The sequence below is a fragment of the Gopherus evgoodei genome, chromosome 6 (genome assembly GCF_007399415.2).
Source record: "Gopherus evgoodei ecotype Sinaloan lineage chromosome 6, rGopEvg1_v1.p, whole genome shotgun sequence".
Lineage (NCBI taxonomy): Eukaryota > Metazoa > Chordata > Testudines > Testudinidae > Gopherus > Gopherus evgoodei.
This window is the reverse complement of record NC_044327.1, coordinates 124,517,999-124,540,490: the sequence shown is the minus strand read 5'-3', so window position 1 is coordinate 124,540,490 and position 22,492 is coordinate 124,517,999. Positions and strand designations below refer to the sequence as shown.

Below are 22,492 nucleotides of genomic sequence, written 5' to 3'. Positions count from 1 at the left end.
ACCCGCCCACTCCTGTAATAGGCCCATAACCTCTGGCTAAGTTACTAAAATCCTGAAATCTCGATTGAAAGACTTCAAGTTACAGAGAAGTCACTATTTACAGTAACTCAAACCAGCAAGTGACCCACCCTACGGAGGAAGGTGAAAAAAACCCAGTGTCTCTGACCTGGGGGAAAATTCCTTCCCGATCCCAAATATAGCAGTCAGTTAGACCCTGCAACAAGGTGATTAATTAACATGTTAAATAAGATTGGTGGCAAATCTGATCCCTGAGGAACTCCGCTAGTAATCTCCCTCCAGTTTGACAGTCCATGACTCATTGTAGTCTCCCACTTAACCAGTTCCTTAACCCACATTTCAGTTCTCTTATTAATCCCCATCTTCTCCAATGTAACAAATACCCTATGTGGGACTGCTTTCCTGAAATCCAGGTAGATTAGATCTTTTCATTGTTTCATTTCTATTGCTGGGCACAACCTATTGTGCCTTTTGCATGGTTGGAAGGCGCACGCACTCTCTGTGAAAAGTAGCATTCAGAATGAGACTAATCCTTAGGCTCTCATGAATCACAGGAGGAGGCGACTGTAAAGTGTAGTGGCAAGGCTTGCCCAAGATCACTGTCCTTACTCATTTCTCCAAGTGCTGTGAGTAATCGTATTTACCAGGAATTGTCTGTCTATCTGTCTTTTCACAGCATTCTTTTGTGCCTATCTGGGAGCAGCTGTAGCCAATATGTTTTCCGTGGTAAGTTTTTAATAGCTCAGGGCCAACTAACAGGGAAGTGAGATGTGTTTCTGAAGACAGATTTAAATCCTCAATATTTTGTTTCCTAATCTCCAGTGTGGTGTAAACAGGTTATTTATACAGCGCCATCCAATCCCATTGAGCAGGCATTCCAGAACCCCGCCAGAGCGGGAACAGGTTTTGCCTCATGGGACAGTTGCACTGCTCATTAAAATATATTATAAATAACTTAGAACTTTTCATCTTCAAATTGCAGGCACTACATGAACTAATCATCCCTCAAGGTAGGGCTCATTCGCCCTATTTTACAGCTGAAGACACTAAGGCCCCACTCGTCAAAGGTATGTAGGCGCCTAACTCCCACAATGAGAGTTAGGCACCTGAATGCCTTTGAGGATATAGGACTAAGTGACTTGCCCAGGTAGACCACCTTAAGGACCTAGCCAGAGATTGATCCAGATGGCGCTCAATTTGCAAGGAAGCCAGGTCCCTTTGGGATTTGTCATGATGACAACAACAACTTGCCCAAGTGCTCATAAGGCGTTGGTGCAAGAACCAGGGCAGAGTTAATTTCCTGGCTTTTACTCCTGCATTTGGCTCTGTAGCCTGCTGGCCACATACTGCCCCGCTTCACACTTGACCTCACTGGAGTTGCATAGGTGTGACAGAGGGAAGGCGTTAGTCATACACCATTCTCGGTGCAGCCCGTCCTCATCGTATGTGACAAGTTCCATAATGTTGTTATCATCCCACAAGCTTTGGTAAAGAGGAAAAAGGCACCTACCCACTTGGGAAACAAGACGCCTCTGAGAAGGCTCATCGCAGACCTAGCTTTGAATTATGTTTGGGGCTGGAGGATTAAGTTAAGAAGGGTCACAGAATGATTAAAATGATGAATATTCTCTTCTTTTCAGTTCGGATTAGCAGCGTTTACCTGGGCTTTTTGCTTGTCTGCCTTCACCTTTCTGTTACTAAACACAAACATCTCCGCGATCTACAAGTTACCTCTCAACAAAGTCACTTACCCAGAAGCTAACCGAGTGTATTACCTCACGATGAAGAAGCAGTACTGGGTTTACGATGGCACCAGTGGTGCCATGGCTCTGGGCCCAAACTCAGAAGCGGCCCCGGCCAGATCGATCCCCCAGCCAGCTGAGCCAGCCAGGAAAGCTGTCTCCACCCCTGCTCCGCCCCCACCCGATCTCTTCCCCCCTCTGCTCCGCACCAGCCCCGCCCCCACTCCATCCCCTCCCCTGAGCTATGCATCCTGGGGGACTGCAGCAGGGGTGGGGCACACACTGCACTCAGCGGGGAGTGGGAAGTGGAGTGACCCGGCTCCAGCCCGCTCCACTCCGCCAGCTCCCAGCCATGCCACTGGTGAGTGCTGGGTGGCAGTTACCCCCTACCCGCCAAGTCCCAAGGCTGGGAGCCAGGGGATCAGAGCGGAGCAGGTGGGGGCCAAGTTACTTCACTTTCCCCCACCCTGTGAGTGCGGGGTCAGACCCACCCTGCAATCACCGGGTGGCAGGAAGTAGAGCAACCCAACCCCATCCCGCTCCGCTCCGCTGGCTCGTGCTGGGTGGCGGTTTACTCCCTTCCCCCCAAGCCTGGGGAGGAGATGGAGCAGTGGGGAAGGGGCATGGGATGGGGAAGAGAAGGGGATGGGGGAAGCGGGACCAGGGGGAAAGCAGGGGCAGAAGGGGGTGGGGTGGGGAGAAGATGGAGCAATGGCGAAGGGGCATGGGATGGGGAAGAGAAGGGGATAGGGGAAGTGGGGGTAGCGGGAAGGGAGGAGATGGTGCAGTGGGGAAGGGGCATGGGATGGGGAAGAGAAGGAGATGGGGGAAGTAGAGGCAGCGGGGAAGGAAGTGGGTGGGATGGGGAGGAGATGAAGCATTGGGGAAGGGCATGAGATGGAGAAGAGAAGAGGATGGGGGAAGTGGGGGCAGGGGCGGCAGAGGCAGTGGGGAAGGAAGTGGGTGGGATGGGAGGAGATGGAGCGGTGGGGAAGGGCATAGGATGGGGAAGGGGCATGGTATGGGGAAGAGAAGGGGATGGGGGAAGTGGGTGGGATGCGGAGGAGATGGAGCGGTGGGGAAGGGGCATGGGATGGGGAAGAGAAGGGGATGGGGCAAGTGAGGGTAGGGGGAAGTGGGGCCCAGCATGAGGATCCCCTTGGCAGAAGCTGGGGCTCCCTGTTAAGCAGGCTTATCGAACCCTCACCCTGACAAACCCCACCTCCTCTGTATCTGTACCACCCCAATGAGCCCCCCAGACACCCTCCCCACTGAGTCCCAAACACCTGCACCCCCACCCAAATGATCTGCACCTCCCCTGCACCTAGACCTCCCCGCTGAGCCCCAAACACCTTCACCTGGATCCCCTGCAGAGTCCCACTGCCCCTGCTCCTGGAACCCTCAATGAGCTTCTGTGCATCCAGACCTCCCACTGAGCGGCCCGCACCCAGACTGCCCCCCAGAGAACTCTCCTATCCTCCCCTGCATTCCCCCACACTAAGTCCCTCTGCACTTGGATCCTGCTGCCAGGCTGAGCCTGCTCACCCACACCTGGTGGGTGTTTATGAGGAGCTTCTCCCAGGTGTGAGGAGGCCACATGGGAGAGAGCACAAAGGTATTTGAAAATGTAACAAGTGGGCAAAGAAGGCTGATACCTTGGGCCGACTGGCGGCAAGATTCAGCATCTTGAAACTGAATGAAAGAGGCGAGGTAGGGTTGGGATATGCTGTGAAGGGCCTTGAAAGTAAAGTAAGTCAAGCACCAAAGGAGAAATATTCAAGGTGACCAGGCAGTATTTTCCTGCAAATTTTTTATTGATTTTTCGAACTGCAATATTTAAATATGAATAATGCTTCAAAAATCAGTTGAGAAATAATACCGTTTGCCATGCTTTACTTGCTAAAGCTCTGCACAGCATTTTGTGGTGTAAATAAAAAATTGCACATCTAGGTTTCAGGGTTTCATATATACATTTTCCTTCTCTGTTTAGTTGCAGCATTTTTTCCAAAAGTGCGCATTGTTTAAGTGATTGTAAAGATAGCAAATAGACTAGAAGTAAGTTATATGTGAAGACAAGCAACAGAAAACTCAGCGGCTTTCCAGATTTTTAAGAGACTGTAGCCAATGACTGATGCAATATTTAGGGTTTGATTTTACAACTCAGACTCTATTTGTGCTCGTGCAGATTTACATCTGCAATTAATTGCATCTAAATTACAACGGTGCCACACAAATCAATGATTAGATGCCAAAGTGCTAGTGTTCGCACCTGCAGCTGTGAACACAGTTAGCTGATGGCACAGTTTTGTGCCTGAAGACCTGGACGCTGGGATGAGGTCCTTAATATCAGGGCATGAGTCCACTTCAATTCTCTTTGAAGTCAACAGGTCCCTTCAATGGGTATTGGATTGGGTCATATTTTGTCCTGAGGATGTGTATGTTTATATTTCTCTGTATATCTATATTCCTCTGGAAAATGTTAGCTATCACTGTTGAACTGAAATCTACCTTGTCAAGGGAATCTGCACCAGAGAAGGTAAAAACCACAGAGGAAAGGCAAAGACCAGATTTTATTGATATTGCAAAATCTACAGAGTTATATGGAGCATACATTTTAAAGGCCTGATCCTCAGCTGGTGGAAATCAGCCTCGTTACATTGACTTTGATGGAGTTATTTCAGTTTATACCAACTGAGAATCAGGGTTATTATAGCAATACTGAAGCAAGTCATTCAGAAAAAAATAGAAATGAAGTGTGTCGTCTTCAGTCATTCATAAGATCCTATATGTCGCTTTTAGCCTTAGACAATATATATCAAATACAGAACTGGCATTTGCCTCACTGTGACAAATAGTCTACTCCACACTGTATATATTAGACAGACTTTAATTTCAGACAAGTTACCACAGAAATGTTATCCAGGAATCCCTGCCATTCACTGTTGTATCTACACATACCTATTTTGTCATTGTTTCCCAGAACAACAAACAGCTTCATCCTTGCTTACAGAAGTAACTTACCTTATTACTGAAGCTACGTTGTTGTGTTTCTCTGTGTCATTTATACCAAATAAGCTGTACTTGAAGTTCACAAATTGTGCGAGTTTTCAAGCTGCCTTTTGCATTCTCATTTTTTCACACTGAAATATGAGCAATTGTGGAATTGTGAGAAATGTCTCCAGTATGAGGGAGCTTTTCACTCTGAGAGTTTTCTTTTCTACTCCTTCTTACACAGCCCCCATAGCCGTCAATATCACATCACAAAAACCCCCAGCTGCATTAAAAAGTTACATTTGAATAAAATTAGAATGTTTACATCAAGTTCTGCTTGATGACAAAAGGATTCCCATCTCCTCTCAGAAAACACATATGCCAATTAATTAATTATGTGTCCCCTAATTCAGTCTCACATGTTCTCCCCAGCTCTTGTCCTACATCAGTTTAATTCTGCACCCCTACAGATCAGCTACCTCTGAGACCTCACCCTGCTCCTAGCCCCACATAAATGACCTCTGCATCCTATCCTGGACAATAACCCCACATCAATGAAATTTGTGACACCCCCAACCAGTATCTGCTTCTGTCACCCACCACATCACCGCTCCTGCTGTCAGTTGGCGGTTCTTCAACAAACATCCAACCTCCTTCAGAAGAAGGGGGACACTTCTTCCTGCGCCCCTAGTCTAAAGAGGCAGGTGAAGGCACTGACAGTCATTGAGTGTGAGTGGACACGGACCCAGCAAGGAACACAGCTGAGTCTGAGAATACAGAGATTAGTGTTTTGGTAGCACTCCAGCCCTTTGCCTACTGTGGGACGTAAGAGGAAATAGCCTGCTCTGCCTGCTGAGGCAGGAATCTACCCCTGGGGAAGTACCGTAAGTGCAGGAACCACCCAGGCTGGTTAAGTAGTCCCTAAATTCCACACCCCGTGCCAGGAAACTCCATTGGCAGCGATGCTCTGTACCTCGGGGGAACACCCAGCACCCCCATGTTCATCCTTGTAAAATGATTGTGTGGTATCCAATGCAAAGTTTGGCATGTTGTGTGTCTTCAGAAGGCTCATGATGCACTGAACATGGTTTTTATAGTGATGTTATAGTAAGGTTATAGGTTATAATTTCATGTATATAGTTATGAGGCTGAAAATGTGTCCTCATGGCTTAAAGCAAGCCCAGGCAAAAACGCTCCAAGAACAGAGGGGCAGTTCACACCTCATCAGGGCTTGGACGGCAGAAACCCAGCCCAGCCTCACAGGAACAAAGGACACTGGCCTAGCCAACAACAAAAGAATCTGTTAGACTCTCGAGTAAATCACCCCCCTTCCTTTGTTCAGTTTGGGACTAGGATGAGGTAATGCTCACCTGACTTTGAAGCGGGGGGGCAAAGCTAAGAGGGAAGAAAGGACATGATAAAAGGGAGAGACATTTGCCATGCTCTTCCTCTCTCTTCCACCTACATCTACAGGCACCACCACCAAGCAACGAAAGCACTGATCAAAGGGGAGAGCCTGGCTGAAGGGCAACCAGCCAGCCTGAATTGAGAAGCATCTAAGTTTGTAAGGGCACTGAAAGTGTTAAGATCAGCTTAGAATGTGTTTTGCTTTTATTTCATTTGACCAAATCTGACTTGTTGTGCTTTGACTTATAATCACTTAAAATCTATCCTTATAGTTAATAAATCTATTTGTTTATTCTACCTGAAGCAGTGTGTTTGGTTTGAAGCGCATCAGAGACTTCCCTTGGGATAACAAGCCTGGTACATATCAATTTCTTAGTTAAATTGATGAACTCATATAAGCTTGCAGCATCCAGCAGGCATAACTGGACACTGCCAGACGGAGTTTCCTAGGATCATGTTTGGGGCCAGAGATATTGGCTAAGGTCATTTGGTTGCATGATCCAAGGAGAAACTTACATGCCATTGGCTGTGGGGAGTGGGAGGGTTTACAGCAGAGCATGGTAAGGCTGGCTCCCAGAGTCAAGGATTGGAGTCACCTAACACATCACAGTCCAGATAACACCAGAGGGGAATGTCACACCCTGAATTTCAAGAGGCAGGTGAAGGCACTGGGTGTCATTGAGTGTGAGTGGCACAGAGTCAGCAAGGAACACAGCTGGCTCTGAGAATACAGAATTAGTGTTTTGGTAGCACTCCAGCCCTTTGCATGCTGGGAAGTGAGAGGAAATAGCCTGCTCTGCCTGCTGAGGCAGGAATCTACCCCTGGGGAAGTACCATAAGCCTAGAAACAACCCAGGCTGGGTTAAGTGGTTCCCAGATCCCATGCCCCATGCCTGAGAACTCCACTTGTCTCTCACTTGGCCTGAACCCCATTGGGACCCTTCCACTCCTTGCGGTCAGAGTGGCACTGAAACATTTTTACTAGTGGGGGTGCTAAAAGTCACCCCCCTTACCCCTGTCCCTCCCCCATCCACAGGCTCGGAGCAAGGGTGTGCCTCGGGGAAGGAGGGACCCGGACAGGGGAAAGGAGGCCAAGGCCACAGCTGGGGACGGGAATGGGGCCAGGAGCGGAACCCCAGGCAGGCGCCGGCAGCCAGGACCCCACGTGTGGGGCCAAGAGCAGAGGCTCAGCTGTGGAGCCAGGCACATGGCCCCGGGCACAGGGCCAACAGCCAGGAAGCTGGGCCGGCAGCCCAGGCCCCAGGAGCAGAGACCCGGGCCCAGGGCTGGGAGTGGGGCGGGCCGTGGGAGCAAAAACCGGGGAGCGGAGATGGAGCTGGTAGCCAGGACCCGAGCCTCACTTAAGATGAGAGTTTGGGGAGCAGAGTGAGGGCGGAGGATTAGGAGCAGGGCATAGGCATAGGAAACACCCCCAGGTTTTATGTGCGGAGCCAGCGGCTGGGAAGCGGGGCACGGGGCCTGCATAAAACCTAGGGGTGCTGCAGCACCCCCTGCATCCCTACTTCCCATGTCCATGCTTAGGGAGGCAGGAATAAGCCCCAGAAACAAAGGCTGCCAGAACAGCTTAATCAGAACAGAGTAGGCAACGAGGTTTGTTAACACCACTGGCTGTCACATACAACCCCTACCTAAAACCTCTCCAGCACATCATTAACGATCTATAACCTATCCTGGAAAATGATCCCTCGCTCTCACAGACCTTGGGAGACAAGCCAGTCCTCGCTTCAGACAGCCCCCCAACCTGAAGCAAATACTCACCAGCAACTACACACCACAGAACAAAAACACTAACCTAGTAACCAATCCCTGTAATAAACCTCGTTGCCTACTCTGTCTCCATATCTACTCTAGTGACACCATCATAGGACCTAACCACATCAGTCACACCATCAGGGGCTCATTCACCTGCACATCCACTAATGCGATATATGCCATCATGTGCCAGCAATGCCCCTCTGCCATGTACATTGGCCAGACCGGATAGTCTCTACGCAAAAGAATAAATGAACACAAATTGGACATCAGGGATGGTAACATACAAAAGCCAGTAGGACAGAGGTGGGCAAACTTTTTGGCCCAAGGGCCACATTGGGCTTGCAAAACCATATGGAGGGCCGCGTAGGGAAGACTCTGCCTCCCCAAACAGCCCCCTCCCACTTCCCGCCCCCTGACTGCCGCCCTCGGAACCTCCAACCCGTCTAATCCCCCTGCTCCTTGTCCCCTGACCGTGTCCTACTGGGACCTCTGCCGCTAATCACCCCCCGGGATCCCACCCCCTATCCAACCCCCCTGCTCCCAGTTACCTGACCCATATCCACACCCCAGTTCCCAACAAGCCCCGCGAGAGCCCATGCCTATCCAACCCCGCCCCCTGTTGCCCATCCCCTGACTGCCACCCACCCGCAGAACCTCTGCCCCATCCAACCGCCCCCTGCTCCCTGTCCCCTGACTGCCTCCCAGTACCCCCCATCCCTTATCCAACCCCCCCAGCCCCTTTACCATGCCACTCAGAGCAGCATGTCTGGCAGCCGCGCCACCAGGCCGGAGCTAGACACGCTGCTACTGTGCTCAGCAGGAGCTCAGAGCCCCGCCGCCCAGAGCGCTGCCCGGGAGCTCAAGGGCCAAGCAGGACGGTCCCATGGGCCAGATGTGGCCCCCAGGTCGTAGTTTGCCCACCTCTCCTGTAGGAGAACACTTCAATCTCCCTGGACATTCTATAACAGATTTAAAAGTAGCCATACTTGAACAAAAAAGCTTCAGTGACAGAAACTGCAGAACTAAAATTCATCTTCAAACTTAACACCATTAATTTGGGCTTGAATAGGGACTGGGAGTGTCTAGCTTACTACAAAAGCAAGTTTCCCTGGAATTGACACCTCCTCATCAATTACTGGGAGTGGACTACATCCATTCTGATTGAATTGGCCCTGTCAACACTGGTTCTCCACTTGTGAGGTAACTTCCTTCTCTTCGTGTGTCAGTATAATAATGTCTGCATCTGTAATTTTCACTCCATGCATCTAAAGAAGTGGTTTTTTTACCCATAAAAGCTTATGCCCAAATAAATCAGTTAGTCTTTAAAGTGCCACCAGACTCCTTGTTGTTTTTTTGGATACAAACTAACACAATTACCCCCGATACTTTAATAATACGATATCACCACATGTAATCAGTTGATGTAACTGATTATTCCTGGAGTTTAACACTCCCTGCCCCAGGTTAATTCCCGGGGTTCTCCTTTTGGGATATCTGGACCCTCATTGTCATAGGAGTCCATATTACCAGCAGCCCCAGCCCCTCAGCCCCAAACAGGACATCTTCTGCCCCGGAACTGGCCACAGAAGCAATGCTGGAACCACAAGCTCTCAAAAGTCATGAGCCAGACACCACAAATCATGAGTTTAGGTTAAAAAATAAAGAAAACCTGAAGTTGCATTTCTTTCGGTCTGTCTTTTGATTTTCAACTTCCCCCTGCACAGCTCCAAAGGGTTTGGCTGCCAGTCACTGGTGCTCACATGTCCAGATGTCAAGGCTTTTTCAGCTCCTGCTGCAGGAACTCTCACCCCGACATCTGCCCATCTCCTGCCCAGTAAATAATTCTGCTCCCACTCAGGCTCTCTCTGATCAGCTTACCTGCTGCTCTTCGTCCATTCAGCCCTCACCTCCCTGCCAGCCTCACCTCTGCTCTTACTGAGGTTCTCCACCTCCTCTCCGAGGCCAGGGGGGAGGTGCAGCAGGGTCCTCTTGTGACATTCTATATCTTGGGGGAGCACTCTGTAACCCCCATATTCCTCATTTATATATACAGTAATTTAGCTTGCATATAAAGCAGGCCGTGTGAGGTATCAGGGGAAAGGCTATGATCTGCTGAAAGTCATTTTTCTATCCAAATATGTATATCATCAATGCATATGAAGTTATGAGACTGTGTTGTATGGTTGTCACTAAAATACGCTGTGAGTTTGGGAGGTGCTCAGATACTAGCTCTCCAGAAACAATGACAAAGGAGGTAACCAACACCTGTGTGGATGCTGAACAGTCATTGTCCAGCAAAGGAGCTACAATTCAATGGCTCACCTGCATAAGGTCACGCCAGGGGAATTGTTCAGCCTTGCCTGGGGACTCAGCAATGCCCACCAGATATGCCTGGACTTATGTTCTAGAAGAACATGGGACTGAGGGTATAAAGCAGAACACAGTGGCCACATGCTGGGCCTTTCTCCTGCCCTCACTGATGCTGCAAACAACGAGGACACTCTGAAGACTCCAACAGAGGGGACTGGCCCAGGTTTCAAGGGTGAAACCTGTGTACTATGAACTGCAATAACCACTAGGGTGCGAAAAACTGCTTAATCTAGATGTTGCCCAGTCTAATAGGTTGAGAGTTTAGACTGCATGCTTATATTTTCTTTTCTTTTGGCAACTAACTCTGATGTTTTGCCTATCACTTATAATCACTTAAGATCTATCTTTTGTAGTCAATAAACTTCTTTACCGTTGAATGCTTCCGCCGACGTGCACAGGCAGAAATTGTGGAAAAACAACATCATTTGCCTCATAACCTAAGTCGTGCAGAACGCAATGGCATCCACAGCCTCAGAAACCACCCCGACATTATCATCAAAGAGGCTGATAAAGGAAGTGCTGTTGTCATCATGAACAGATCTGACTACCAAAAGGAGGCCGCCAGACAACTCTCCAACACCAAATTCTACAGGCCACTTCCCTCAGATCCCACTGAGGAATACACGAAGAAACTGCAACATCTACTCAGGACACTCCCTACACTAACACCGGAACAAATCAACATACCCTTAGAGCCCCGACCAGGGTTATTCTATCTACTACCCAAGATCCACAAACCCGGAAATCCTGGACGCCCCATCATCTCGGGCATTGGCACTCTCACTGAAGGACTGTCTGGATATGTGGACTCTCTACTCAGACCCTATGCCATCAGCACTCCCAGCTATCTCCGTGACACCACTGATTTCCTAAGGAAACTACAATGCGTTGGTGACCTTCCAGAAAACACCATCCTAGCCACCATGGACGTAGAGGCTCTGTACACGAACATCCCACACACAGATGGAATACAAGCTGTCAGGAACAGTATCCCTGATGATGCCACAGCACAACTGGCTGCTGAGCTCTGTGCCTTTATCCTCACACACAACTATTTCAAATTTGATGACAATATATATCTCCAGATCAGTGGCACCGCTATGGGCACCTGCATGGCCCCACAATATAACAATATTTTTATGGCCGACCTGGAACAACGCTTCCTCGGCTCTCATCCACTCACGCCCCTTCTCTACCTACGCTACATTGATGATATCTTCATCATCTGGACCCATGGGAAGGAGACTCTGGAAAAATTCCACCACGATTTCAACAGCTTCCACCTCACCATCAACCTCAGCCTGGACCAATCTACACGGGAGGTCCACTTCCTGGACACCACACTGCAAATAAGTGGTGGTCACATCAACACCACCCTATACCAAAAACCCACCGACCGCTATGCCTACCTTCATGCCTCCAGCTTCCATCCTGTGCACATCACACGATCCATTGTCTACAGCCAAGCACTGAGGTACAATCGCATCTGCTCTAACCCCTCAGACAGAGACCAACACCTACAAAATCTCCACCAAGCATTCTCAAAACTACAATATCCGCACGAGGAAATAAGGAAACAGATCAACAGAGCCAGATATGTACCCAGAAGCCTCCTACTGCAAGATAAACCCAAGAAAGAAACCAACAGGACTCCACTGGCCATCACATACAGTCCCCAGCTAAAACCCCTCCAATGCATCATCAGGGATCTACAACTCATCCTGGACAACGATCCCACACTTTCACAGGCCTTGGCTGGCAGGCAAGTCCTCGCCCACAGGCAACCTGCCAACCTGAAACATATTCTCACCAGTAACTGCACACCGCACCATAGTAACTCTAGCTCAGGAACCAATCCATGCAACAAACCTCGATGCCAACTCTGCCCACATATCTACACCAGCGACACCATCACAGGACCTAACCAGATCAACCATACCATCACCGGTTCATTCACCTGCACGTCCACCAATGTAATATATGCCATCATATGCCAGCAATGCCCCTCTGCTATGTACATCGGCCAAACTGGACAGTCGCTAAGGAAAAGGATAAACTGACACAAATCAGATATTAGGAAAGGCAATATACAAAAACCTGTAGGAGAACAGTTCAACTTCCCTGGCCACACTATAGCTGACCTTAAGGTGGCCATCCTGCAGCAAAAAAACTTCAGGACCAGACTTCAAAGAGAAACTGCTGAGCTTCAGTTCATCTGCAAATTTGACACCATCAGCTCAGGATTAAACAAAGACTGTGAATGGTTTGCCAATTACAAAACCAGTTTCTCCTCCCTTGGTTTTCACATCTCAACTGCTAGAACAGGGCCTCATCGTCCCTGATTGAACCTACCTCATTATCTCTAGCTTGCCTGCAAGTATATACCTGCTCCTGGAAATTTCCACTACATGCATCTGACGAAGTGGGTATTCACCCACGAAAGCTCATGCTCCAAAACGTCTGTTAGTCTATAAGGTGCCACAGGATTCTTTTCTGCTTTTACAGATCCAGACTAACACGGCTACCCCTCTGATACTTTACCGGTGAGTTTGCCTGAAGTGTGTGATAAATCTGCTCAGGTCTGCAAAGGCTGGTGTATATCCGCTTTCCATTGATGAAGTGGTGAACCTATTAATAAATTTGCACTGCACATCTTGAGCAGTGCAAGACAGCATGTTCCTGGGGTACAAGGCTGGGAGCTAGGGGAATTTGCCTGGGGCCTTTCTCTTTGATTCATGAATGGATCTGGGAGCATTCATGCAATCTAACTGGGTGTGGAGCTCCACATGCTGGTGGCTGAGTGATCACAGGGCCTGGAGGGGTTTGCTGCTTTTCACTAGCAAAGCATTGTGAGAGACAGCCCAGGCTGGAGTGATAAGGGGGCACAGTGGTCTCAGAGTTCTAGACTGCCCCCCAGGGGATCCTGTCAAATCTCTCTCCCCTTCCAGGGTGGGGCAGCTTCAGGGGCTATTTACTCCCCTTCCTGGGTTGGTGTTGCAGCAAGGGGAGGGGGGCAAGAGAAGACAAACCTTTCTGTCCATGTTGCTCCAAGGATGGGAGAGGGAGTAGAACTGCCCACAGCTGCTGGGCAATTCCTGCACCGCCCTCTGAGGTTGACTTCAAATTGCTATGGGAAGCGAGCCCTTCCTTCTGCAGCTCGGATTGGTTACTCTGCCCTAGGGCAGCAACCAATCAGAGGGCCCAGAGTCACTAGCAGACTGGAGCATCTCATATTATCACGAGACCATCCCCAGCCAAAACTCTCTCGCACAATAAAATGGCATGTGCAGGCAGTGTGGGTGGCACTTCCTTGAGGCATGAGCGCAGAGTGCCGAGGCCTGGTCCAGGCTGCAGTGACTGGCTTCCATCCCCATGGTCACCTGTTAGTCAGGTCTCCTGGACTCCAGCTGCAGCCTTGCCCCCAGTCTGTTCTCTTGGTCAATCCCCTCCCCGCAGGTTCAGGCTGTGTTTGGGACTGCTCCCCCCAAGACAACAGCAAACAACCACCCATATGCTCAGACCTTAGCATCTGTGTTCACTCGCTAGCCTGCTCCCTGATCCAGTCAATTTACCCAGAGCTAATCCAATGCCCTGCAGCCAGTGCCATGTCCTTGTTTTGGAGAGAGATTTCTCTCCTCTGATGGGCAGCAAGAAGTCAGTGGGTGGTGTTTCCACCTTCTCCTGTAGGCCCAGCTCCCCTGTCTGCCCATGGCCTCACCAGTCAGGGCTCTGGGGGACAGAGCTGACCCTTCTGTATTGCAGCCACTCCACAGCAGGATTCTAGGGGAGGGCAGCAATTTCCTCATAGCGGCATGGGCTTCCACACAGACCTACATGAGCCTACAGAAGAAGCCTGCAGTAGTGGTAGGTCTGCAACCCAGTTCCCTTGCACAAGCTCAACAGGGCTCTTACCTTGCAGTCCAGACACTGCCCTAGGTTTATTACCCAGCCCTTGTGGGCTTGATCCTGCAGCTCCTCCTGGTGCAAAGCTCCCAGTAAAATCAAAGGGAGTCTGACATGCACAGGGCACAGAGGGGCCTTAGCAGCACTGCTGTAAAAGAGAGGACCACTCAACTCCCACAGAGAGCTCAAGGAATCAGACACTGAGGTGATGAAACATGCACGCACGCACAACACACACACACACACACCCTTGGCAGTGCAGCCCTCAGGATAGCTTCGGGCAGTTCCTAGAATTAGTGTTGTGAAAGGAAGGCTCCAGTTGTGAATTCCCTCCCCCACACACATCTTCACTAGTCCTCTCTGTCCTAACTTGTCAAAATCAGGGTGTAGCCTGCCCACGCCCCTACCAGGCAGGCAGAGAATATGGAGGACTGCCTCCATCGCTACTTAGCCAGGGAGACCCACCCAGTGCATAAGTACCATAGAGGCTCTGCAGCATAAACAGGATTGTTGTACACACTCCCTATCAGTGGATGGATTTAATCCAGAGGGAGCATGAGTTCACAGGACCTGGACACCAGAACTTTTAAACCAAGAGGCTATCCTCGGGAATTCTACATTCAGAACCTCTGTAAGAAGGCAAGTGTGTGGGAATCAATGCAACATAAATGTGGCTTAAGACCCACCATCCCTTCCTCTTAGCTTGGGATCTATGCTGTCTCAAGGATTTGGGTGCTAAAGCCCACATCCTGCATTTGTTAGAGATAGAGTAGCCCAAGCCACTGACTTTCAATCCAGATCACAACTTCCCCAGAGCTTGTGGCTGTTTGTTTCAGGGATTTTGATTTGACCCAGACACAACACATACCTGCCAACAGCGGATGAAGGGGGTTGGCAAGATGAGGGCAGCAGCTTCAGCAGACATTACTGAGCATGCTCAGTCCATGCAAGCATGATCTGTAGAAGCCAAGCAGCAACTTGCAGGAGGGAGGGCATATGACCCCTCCCCATGTGCCCTCTTCTTGCTCCCACACAGTCACCTCTGATTTAACCTATTGAAGAGTTAGAGTCTTGCAGGGAAGTTCAACCATGTTACTGAGGAACTGATGGCCCAGTTCATTCCTGGGAATGGCTGCAGAGGAAAGTTCATGGGAACTGGCAGCCCATGCTGTTTCATATTACTTCTTGCAATAAAGTTGGGTAAACAAATGACATGCAGAGTCCAGCCCGAAGCTGCTAACTGGGACATAGTTTAAGGCACATGGAATTGCTGGCTGGACACAGGGCTGTGACTGAAATAGGTTAGCATGAACTCCATTAATAGACATTTTAAAATCAAGATGGGATGTTTTTTCTAAAAGATCTGCTCTAGTTCAACCAGGAATTAATTTAGGGACGTTTTAAGGCCCGTGTTATTCAGGAGGTCAGACCAGATGACCAGAATGGTCCCTTCGGGCCTTAAAAAAAAACAACCCTATGAGTGGATGAGCAAAGAGCAGAAGTGGGTAAAAGTAGAAGATACACGCATGGGGAAATAAGGGGTAGGAATACTGTACAGAGATGCCAGAGTTGGGCAGGAATGAGACTTCTGACTCATGACAACATGGAATTTGCTTTTGTGGTAATGAGATATTGTTATTTTAGAGAGCACGAGAGCACTAGCATGCATGGTAGCCCATGTCAGGGTTGAGGCCCCACAGTGCTAGGTACTGTACAAACACATAGGAAGGCATGGTCCCTGCCCCTAAGAGCTTGCAATCTGGAAAGACACCCCCTAGAACAGGTTGACAGAAGAGGATACGACAAACAAGCACAATGCCGAGGGGAGTTGGGCACTAGGCATAATTCTTTAAAATCTTGGTGGTTTCAGAGGTATTTGTTAAGCTGTGTAGTTTGGGGATCTGGGAAGCGAGTGAGTGGCTAAAGGGAGAGAGAGAAACTGATGTGAGGGAGGTGAATGGGCAGAAGAACAGGGCTGGGCAGCTGATGGGATGTGGAGGTAGGAGAGGGGTGCAACGAAGGGGGCCAGCAACCAATGATAATATAGCAAAGGGGGAAGAGAGAGTGGAATCCAGAGTCCAAGCCTGAGCTAAGTAAATGCTGATGTAAAGTCTTCTTCCAAATGCTACTTCCTACATGGAGTGAGGGAAGGGGAGGAGGAAGGCATAGGCATGGAAAGCCACCATTGGGATCAGTGCTCCACTGTGCAATAAAAACAGCTCTAGAAACAGACAGGAAGACATAGTCCCACTCTCTGCCCTGAGGAGCAATTCAAGGCCCATCTCCTACAATTGTGGGTGGGACCTATGGTCACTGTATCTCTCTACCTAAGATAATCCATCTAATTTGATCTAATTTAGCTACTTATAAGATGCCTATCAACTTACCATCCCTGAAAGTTGGTGAGGTGACCCGATGAAACACACAACTCTCCTGAGTGAGGGCTTCAGGATCAGATCCATAACGTGGACTTCTAGAGTGATTTTCATACAAAGATCTCAGACTACCTTTGAATTATTGTTTATCTAAACCTGGCACACACCTATGAAGTAGACAGTAATAATGGTAACTCACCTAATAGCTTTCTCTGACAAGATAACAACCTCACAGATGTGGGGGGAGTGGTACATGTGGTATATCTTGACTTTAGTAAGGCTTTTGATACTGTCTCAGATGACTTTCTCATAAACAAACTAGGGAAATACAACCTAGATGGAGCTACTCTAAGGTGGGTGCATAACTGGCTGGAAAACTGTTCCCAGAGAGGAATTATGAGAGGTTCACAGTCAAGCTGGAAGGACATATCAAGCGTGGTCCCACAGGGATCAGTTCTTGGTCTGGTTCTATTCAGTATCTTTATCAATGATTTAGATAATGGCATAGAAAGTACACTTATAAAGTCTGCAGACGTTACCAAACTGGGAGGGGTTGCAAGTGCTTTGGCGGATGGGATGAAAATTCAAAATGATCTGGACAAACTGGAGAAATGGTCTGAAGTAAACAGGATGAAATTCAAAAAGGACAAATGCAAAGCGCTTCACTTAGGAAGAAACAGTCAGTTGCACACATACAAAATGGGAAATGACTGCCTGGGAAAGAGTACTGCAGAAAGGGATCTGGGGATCATAGTGAACCACAAGCTAAATATGAGTCAACAGTGTAATGCTTTTGCAAAAAAAACCAAATATCATTCTGGGATATATTAGCAGCAGTGTGGTAAGCAAGACATGAGAAGTAATTCTTCCACTCTACTCTGCACTGATTAGGCCTCAGTCGGAGTATTGTGTCCAGGTCTGGCCACTACATTTCAGGAAAAATGTGGGCAAACTGGAGAAAGTCCAGAGGAGAGAAACAAAAATGATTAAAGGTCTAGAAAACATGACCTGTGAGAGAAGATTGAAAAAATTGGGTTTGTTTAGTCTGGAGAAGAGAAGATTGAGAAGGGACATAATAGTGTTCAAGTACATAAAAGGTTGTTACAAGGATCAAAGGAAAAAATTGTTCTCCTTAACCTCTTAGGATAGGACAAGAAGCAATGGGCTTAAATTGCAGCAAGGGCAGTTCAGATAGGACATTAGGAAAAACTTCCTAGCTGTCAGGGTAGTTAAGGACTGGAACAAATTGCCTAGGGAGGCTGTGGAATCACTGTCATTGGAGATTTTTAAGAGCAGGTTAGACAAACACCTTTCGGGGATGGTCTAGATAATACTTAGCTCTTAGTTCTGCCTTGAGTGCAGGGGACTGGACTAGATGACCTCTCAAGGTCCCTTCCAGTCCTATAATTATATAGTGTCTTTGATGTCAATGAATTTAAAAAAAAATCCTTAATAAACTGATATACAATTCATATCCAGGGACCACTAAAACACAGCCACTTCTAAGGCGAAACATGATAGTTACACAACAATGTCTAGGTTTCTCAAACTCAGAGTTAGCTACCACAAAAAGCAGCATGGCTAAGAAAGCCTCTCACATATTTTCAGAAGGGTTCCAGAATTTATGTTTTTGGTTTATAAAATCCTCCTTTTATTATAAATACCTTAGCTTGGCTTGGGATTTATATAAAAAAGAACATAGGGTAAAAATTTCAAAAGTGCCTAACTGACATCAGAGCCTAAGTCCTCATTTATTTTCAAAGAGACTTAGGACTAGATTTTAAAGGTATTTAGGAGCCTAAAATGCAGATAGATGCTAGTGGAATTTTCAAAAGTGCCTAGATGCTTAACACCTATTGAAATCAAGCATCTATCTTCACCTTTAGGAACCTAAATACCTTTTAAAATCCAGCCTTTAAATTCCTAAATGCATAAATCATTTTTGAAAATGGGACATAGACTGCTATCTCACTCAAGCCAATCACAGCAGTAGTCAGTTAACCCAAATATCTTGGTTATATTCGTTTGTGGTTATGGTTTTTGTGGGGTATTTTAATTCCACAGGGAGTCACTGATGGAGCCAAAATAGTGTGAGATCCATGTGGTCTGCTCATGATATTTACGCCAGCCAGGAACTGAAATACTATGAGGAGAGCCTGATCTCACGTTTACTTTGGGTCCCTAAATGGCACCTTGATACATTAAAGAAGTCTATGACAAAACGAGAATGAACACGAGAGCCCAGTCTAGGTTCAGGCCTTTTCTTCAAGGTGTTCAAAGACCTGGGGCTAAAAGATCACCTAAAACTCTGGGATAAAAGATTGTTTTCAACCACTCTGCTCCTAAACCGTAATGGAACTTCCTAGCATACTGGTAAAATTCATCTGTGCAAGAGACAGAGCTTTCTCAGGAGCTGGGGCTCATGAAAACCTCACCACTTTCCACTCCTAATGCAAGGTGCATTTCTTTGTCCGTGCCTTCTCAACAAACATGGAGACACTTGTGTGTATATACACTAAAAAAATGAAATTCCAAACCAAAATACTCCGCTGCACATGCTTCTGTCATAAACAGATAGCTAAGGTTTAATGTCTCTTTCACCTATAAAGGGTTAACAAACAGTGACCTGCAAACACCTGACCAGAGGACCAATCAGGAGACAAGATACTTTCAAATCTCGTGGAGGGAAGCCTTTGTTTGTGGGTTTGGGGTTTGGCTTTGTTCTCTCTGGGTCCTGGAATGGATTAGAGGTCCAACCAGGTTTCGGCCGATCTCCCTGCTACAGTCTCTTATCTATTCAGAATTGTAAGTAAGAAAAAAGGCGGTCATAGTCTTTTAATTTTTTTTTTCATTTACATATGTGTACTTGCTGGAAGTAGCATAAATTGTGTTTCTGCTGGAGAAAGTTTCTTTCTATTGTTTATAAGTTGAAAGACCCTGTAACTGTTTACCATCTAAAGCGCAGAGATAAACCTTTTACTTTTTTTCTTTCTTTTTTCTTAAAAGTTTTGCTTTTAAGACCTGTTGATTTTTCTCTCCTAATTAAGGCTCAAAGAAATTGAGTCTGTATATACCAGGGAATTGGGGGAAGTAAGGAGGGAAAGGTAAATTTGTATTGCCTCTGGGTGAGGGGGAGAGAGAAACTTGATCTCTCGGTGTTGTGTTTTAAGGAATTGATTCATGGTATCTCCTAGTGTACCCAGGCAGGAAAGATCTGGGAGGAGGTAAAGAGGTGGGAGGGAATGGTTTATTTCCCTTTGTTGTGAGACTCAAGGAATCTGGGTCTTGGGGTCCCCTGGGAAGGTTTTGGGGGGACCAGAGGGTATCAGGCCCTAAAAATTCCTGATTGGTGGCAGCGCTACGGAATCTAAGCTGGTAAATAAGCTTAGAGGACTTTATGCTAGTACCCATATCCTGGACGCGAAGGTCCAGATTTGGGAATTATACTTAACAGCTTCTCCCCCTGGAGAAAGGATGAGAGAACAAATAGCACAAGAGGGATGTCAGTCATGTGGCCTATTGCTCAGTGTGATAGTGGTGTAAGAATCTATACAAAATAAAGTGAGTAGTGATTTCAGCATCAGAGCAATTATTTGCACTTGTGGGCCTGGATCCTGCAAACCTGAATGAGGTTACTCACGTGAGTAAAGTCTGCACACGCGCGCATGTCTGCAAGTTTAGGGTCTTAAACCCAAACATGTTCAATGAAAAAATGCATTTTCCTATCTTTTGCCCCCAAATAAAAATATAGACATTGGAAAATTAATGGGAACCCAAAGACTTGGGAAAAATACATTTTGCCACTAAAAAGCTCGTAGATTTAGATTAATCTCAGATCAGACCTTAATTTAATCAGATAAGTATGAGAACACTGGGGTTCAGGGTCAGATTTGTTGACAGTATAATTGAAAAAATAATGCTAGAAAAGTGTGCTCTTGGCAGCTTGCTCTGGAAAGGAAAAGAGAAGTTTATGAGTGGAATTTTCCAACCTTCTTTGCACATAGTTTCAGTGCCTCAGAACCAAGGGAAATTGTCAACTTGCCATAAAACATGTTTTCAGACACAAGCTTTCTGTAGTACAGTAGCCCCATAACAAAGGTTTGCTACAACAACGCGGCCATTCAAGACTAGTTCACTCCAAAAAGGCCTTGTAAATGGAGCCACTGTTAAAACCAAAATATTGGAGACAGCAGTAAGTCTGCAAAGTGAGAAACAAGGGGATTTGTGGGTTTCTAAGTGAATTGTATAACGCCTTTTAATGATCTTCTAAAAACAGATTCCTTCTGATTTTAATAACAGGTAAGTCAGGAGGAAAAGAGACACCACCTTTTTACCTTTGGGCTACCAAGCAGCCCTTTAAGATGTCTCTCTCCAAATCCTGCTTTCTGCAAAGCTTGCATCGATTACTCTAGAAAGATGATTTACCATTCCATATGCACTTACTTGGTATGAGACCCAATGGGGAAACACTAGGATGCCTGTAAAATACAACCAGGCTTTAAAATACCCTGTAGGAAGCTATGGGGAAATTATTAAATGCTATGAATAGAACATTAACACCTGGGCCTGATTCCCCACAGCTTTGCACATTGTGTTGACTCCCACTCTTGTGCAGAATGTAAAACCTCCCCCAGTCTGATCTGGTGGCATCTGACATCTGTGGTGCCCAGATGTGAATGGCCATGTAAGGTACAAGACAGTGGAGAATCACATTTATAGAACAAAACAATTAGGTACTTCTATACAAAAGGTATGGGAAATCAGATACCTTTACATTTCCCAAGAAAATAGGAACTTCACTTGCAAAAAAGCACAGAGCTTGACATATAACAACCTAATAATTAATAGGCATCCACCTCTAAAGCCCAAGGACTAATCCACAGATGAGAGAGAGAACTGAAGGATGTTCTTGTGGCTAAGACTCTGGACTGATCCTCAGGAGATCCGGATTCAAATCCTGGCCCTGCCACAGAATTCCTGCATGACTTTGGACAAATCTCTCTTTGATTTAATTTTTCATCTGTAAAATGCAAATAATGTTTCCTTTCTCCTGAAATTTGCCTGTCTTGTCAATTTCGATTGTAAACAGTTCTGGGCAGGGATTGTAGAATGCCTAACACAATGGAGCCTTGAGCACGGTTGGGCCTGCTAAGTGCTAAAGGAAAAAATAAAAACAACATGATCAATGTAGTTTCCTAAAAAACAATGGCTCCTATCTTGTTTCCTGTTGTGACTCAGGACTTGGGTCTTTGAGGACCTAAGAACAGCCATATTGGGTCAGACAAATGGTCTCCTGTTTTCTGACAGTGGACAGTGCCAGATGCTTCTGGCAAGTTGATGTTTAGGGTACCTGGAGTATGGCGTGACCATCTTGGATAATAGCCATCGATGGACCTATCCTGAATGAACTTATCTAATTCTTTTTTGAATCCAGGTATACTTTTGGCCTTCACAACTTCCCCTGACAATGAATTCCACAGGTTGACTGTGAGTAGGATGACCAGACAGCAAGTGTGAAAAATTGGGATGGGGGTGGAGGGTAATAGGAGCCTAGAAAAGAAAAAGGCTCAAAAATCAGGACTGTCCCTAAAAAATCACTCTAACTGTGAGTTGACTGAAGAAATACTTCATTTTGTTTGTTTTAAACCTACTTCCTATTAAGTTCATCAGAAGATCCCTTGTTCTTGTGTTATGTGAAGGGATAAATAACACTTCCTTTTCCACTTTCTCCGCACCATTCATGATTTTAAGGACCTCTATCACATCCCCCCTAAGTCACCTCTTTTCTGTGCTGAACAGTCCCAGGCTTTTTCATTTTGCCTCATCTGGAAGCTGTTCCATAGCTCTCATCATTTTTGTTGCTCTTCTCTGTACCTTTTCCCATTCTAACATATATATATTTTTTGAGAT

At 47.0% G+C, this 22,492-nt stretch overlaps 1 protein-coding gene across 1 annotated transcript in view; it reads left to right on the top strand.

Moving 5' to 3' along the window:
* The window catches only part of LOC115654056 (urea transporter 2-like), a 42,671-nt gene extending 37,416 nt beyond the window's left edge, over positions 1-5,255 (top strand). The window contains exons 11-13 of the mRNA XM_030567990.1: positions 695-744; positions 1,659-2,030; positions 5,184-5,255. Coding sequence (XP_030423850.1) covers positions 695-744; positions 1,659-2,030; positions 5,184-5,255 — 494 coding nt within the window. The remainder of the gene's footprint in view (positions 1-694; positions 745-1,658; positions 2,031-5,183) is intronic.
* The last annotated feature ends 17,237 nt before the right edge of the window (positions 5,256-22,492 follow it).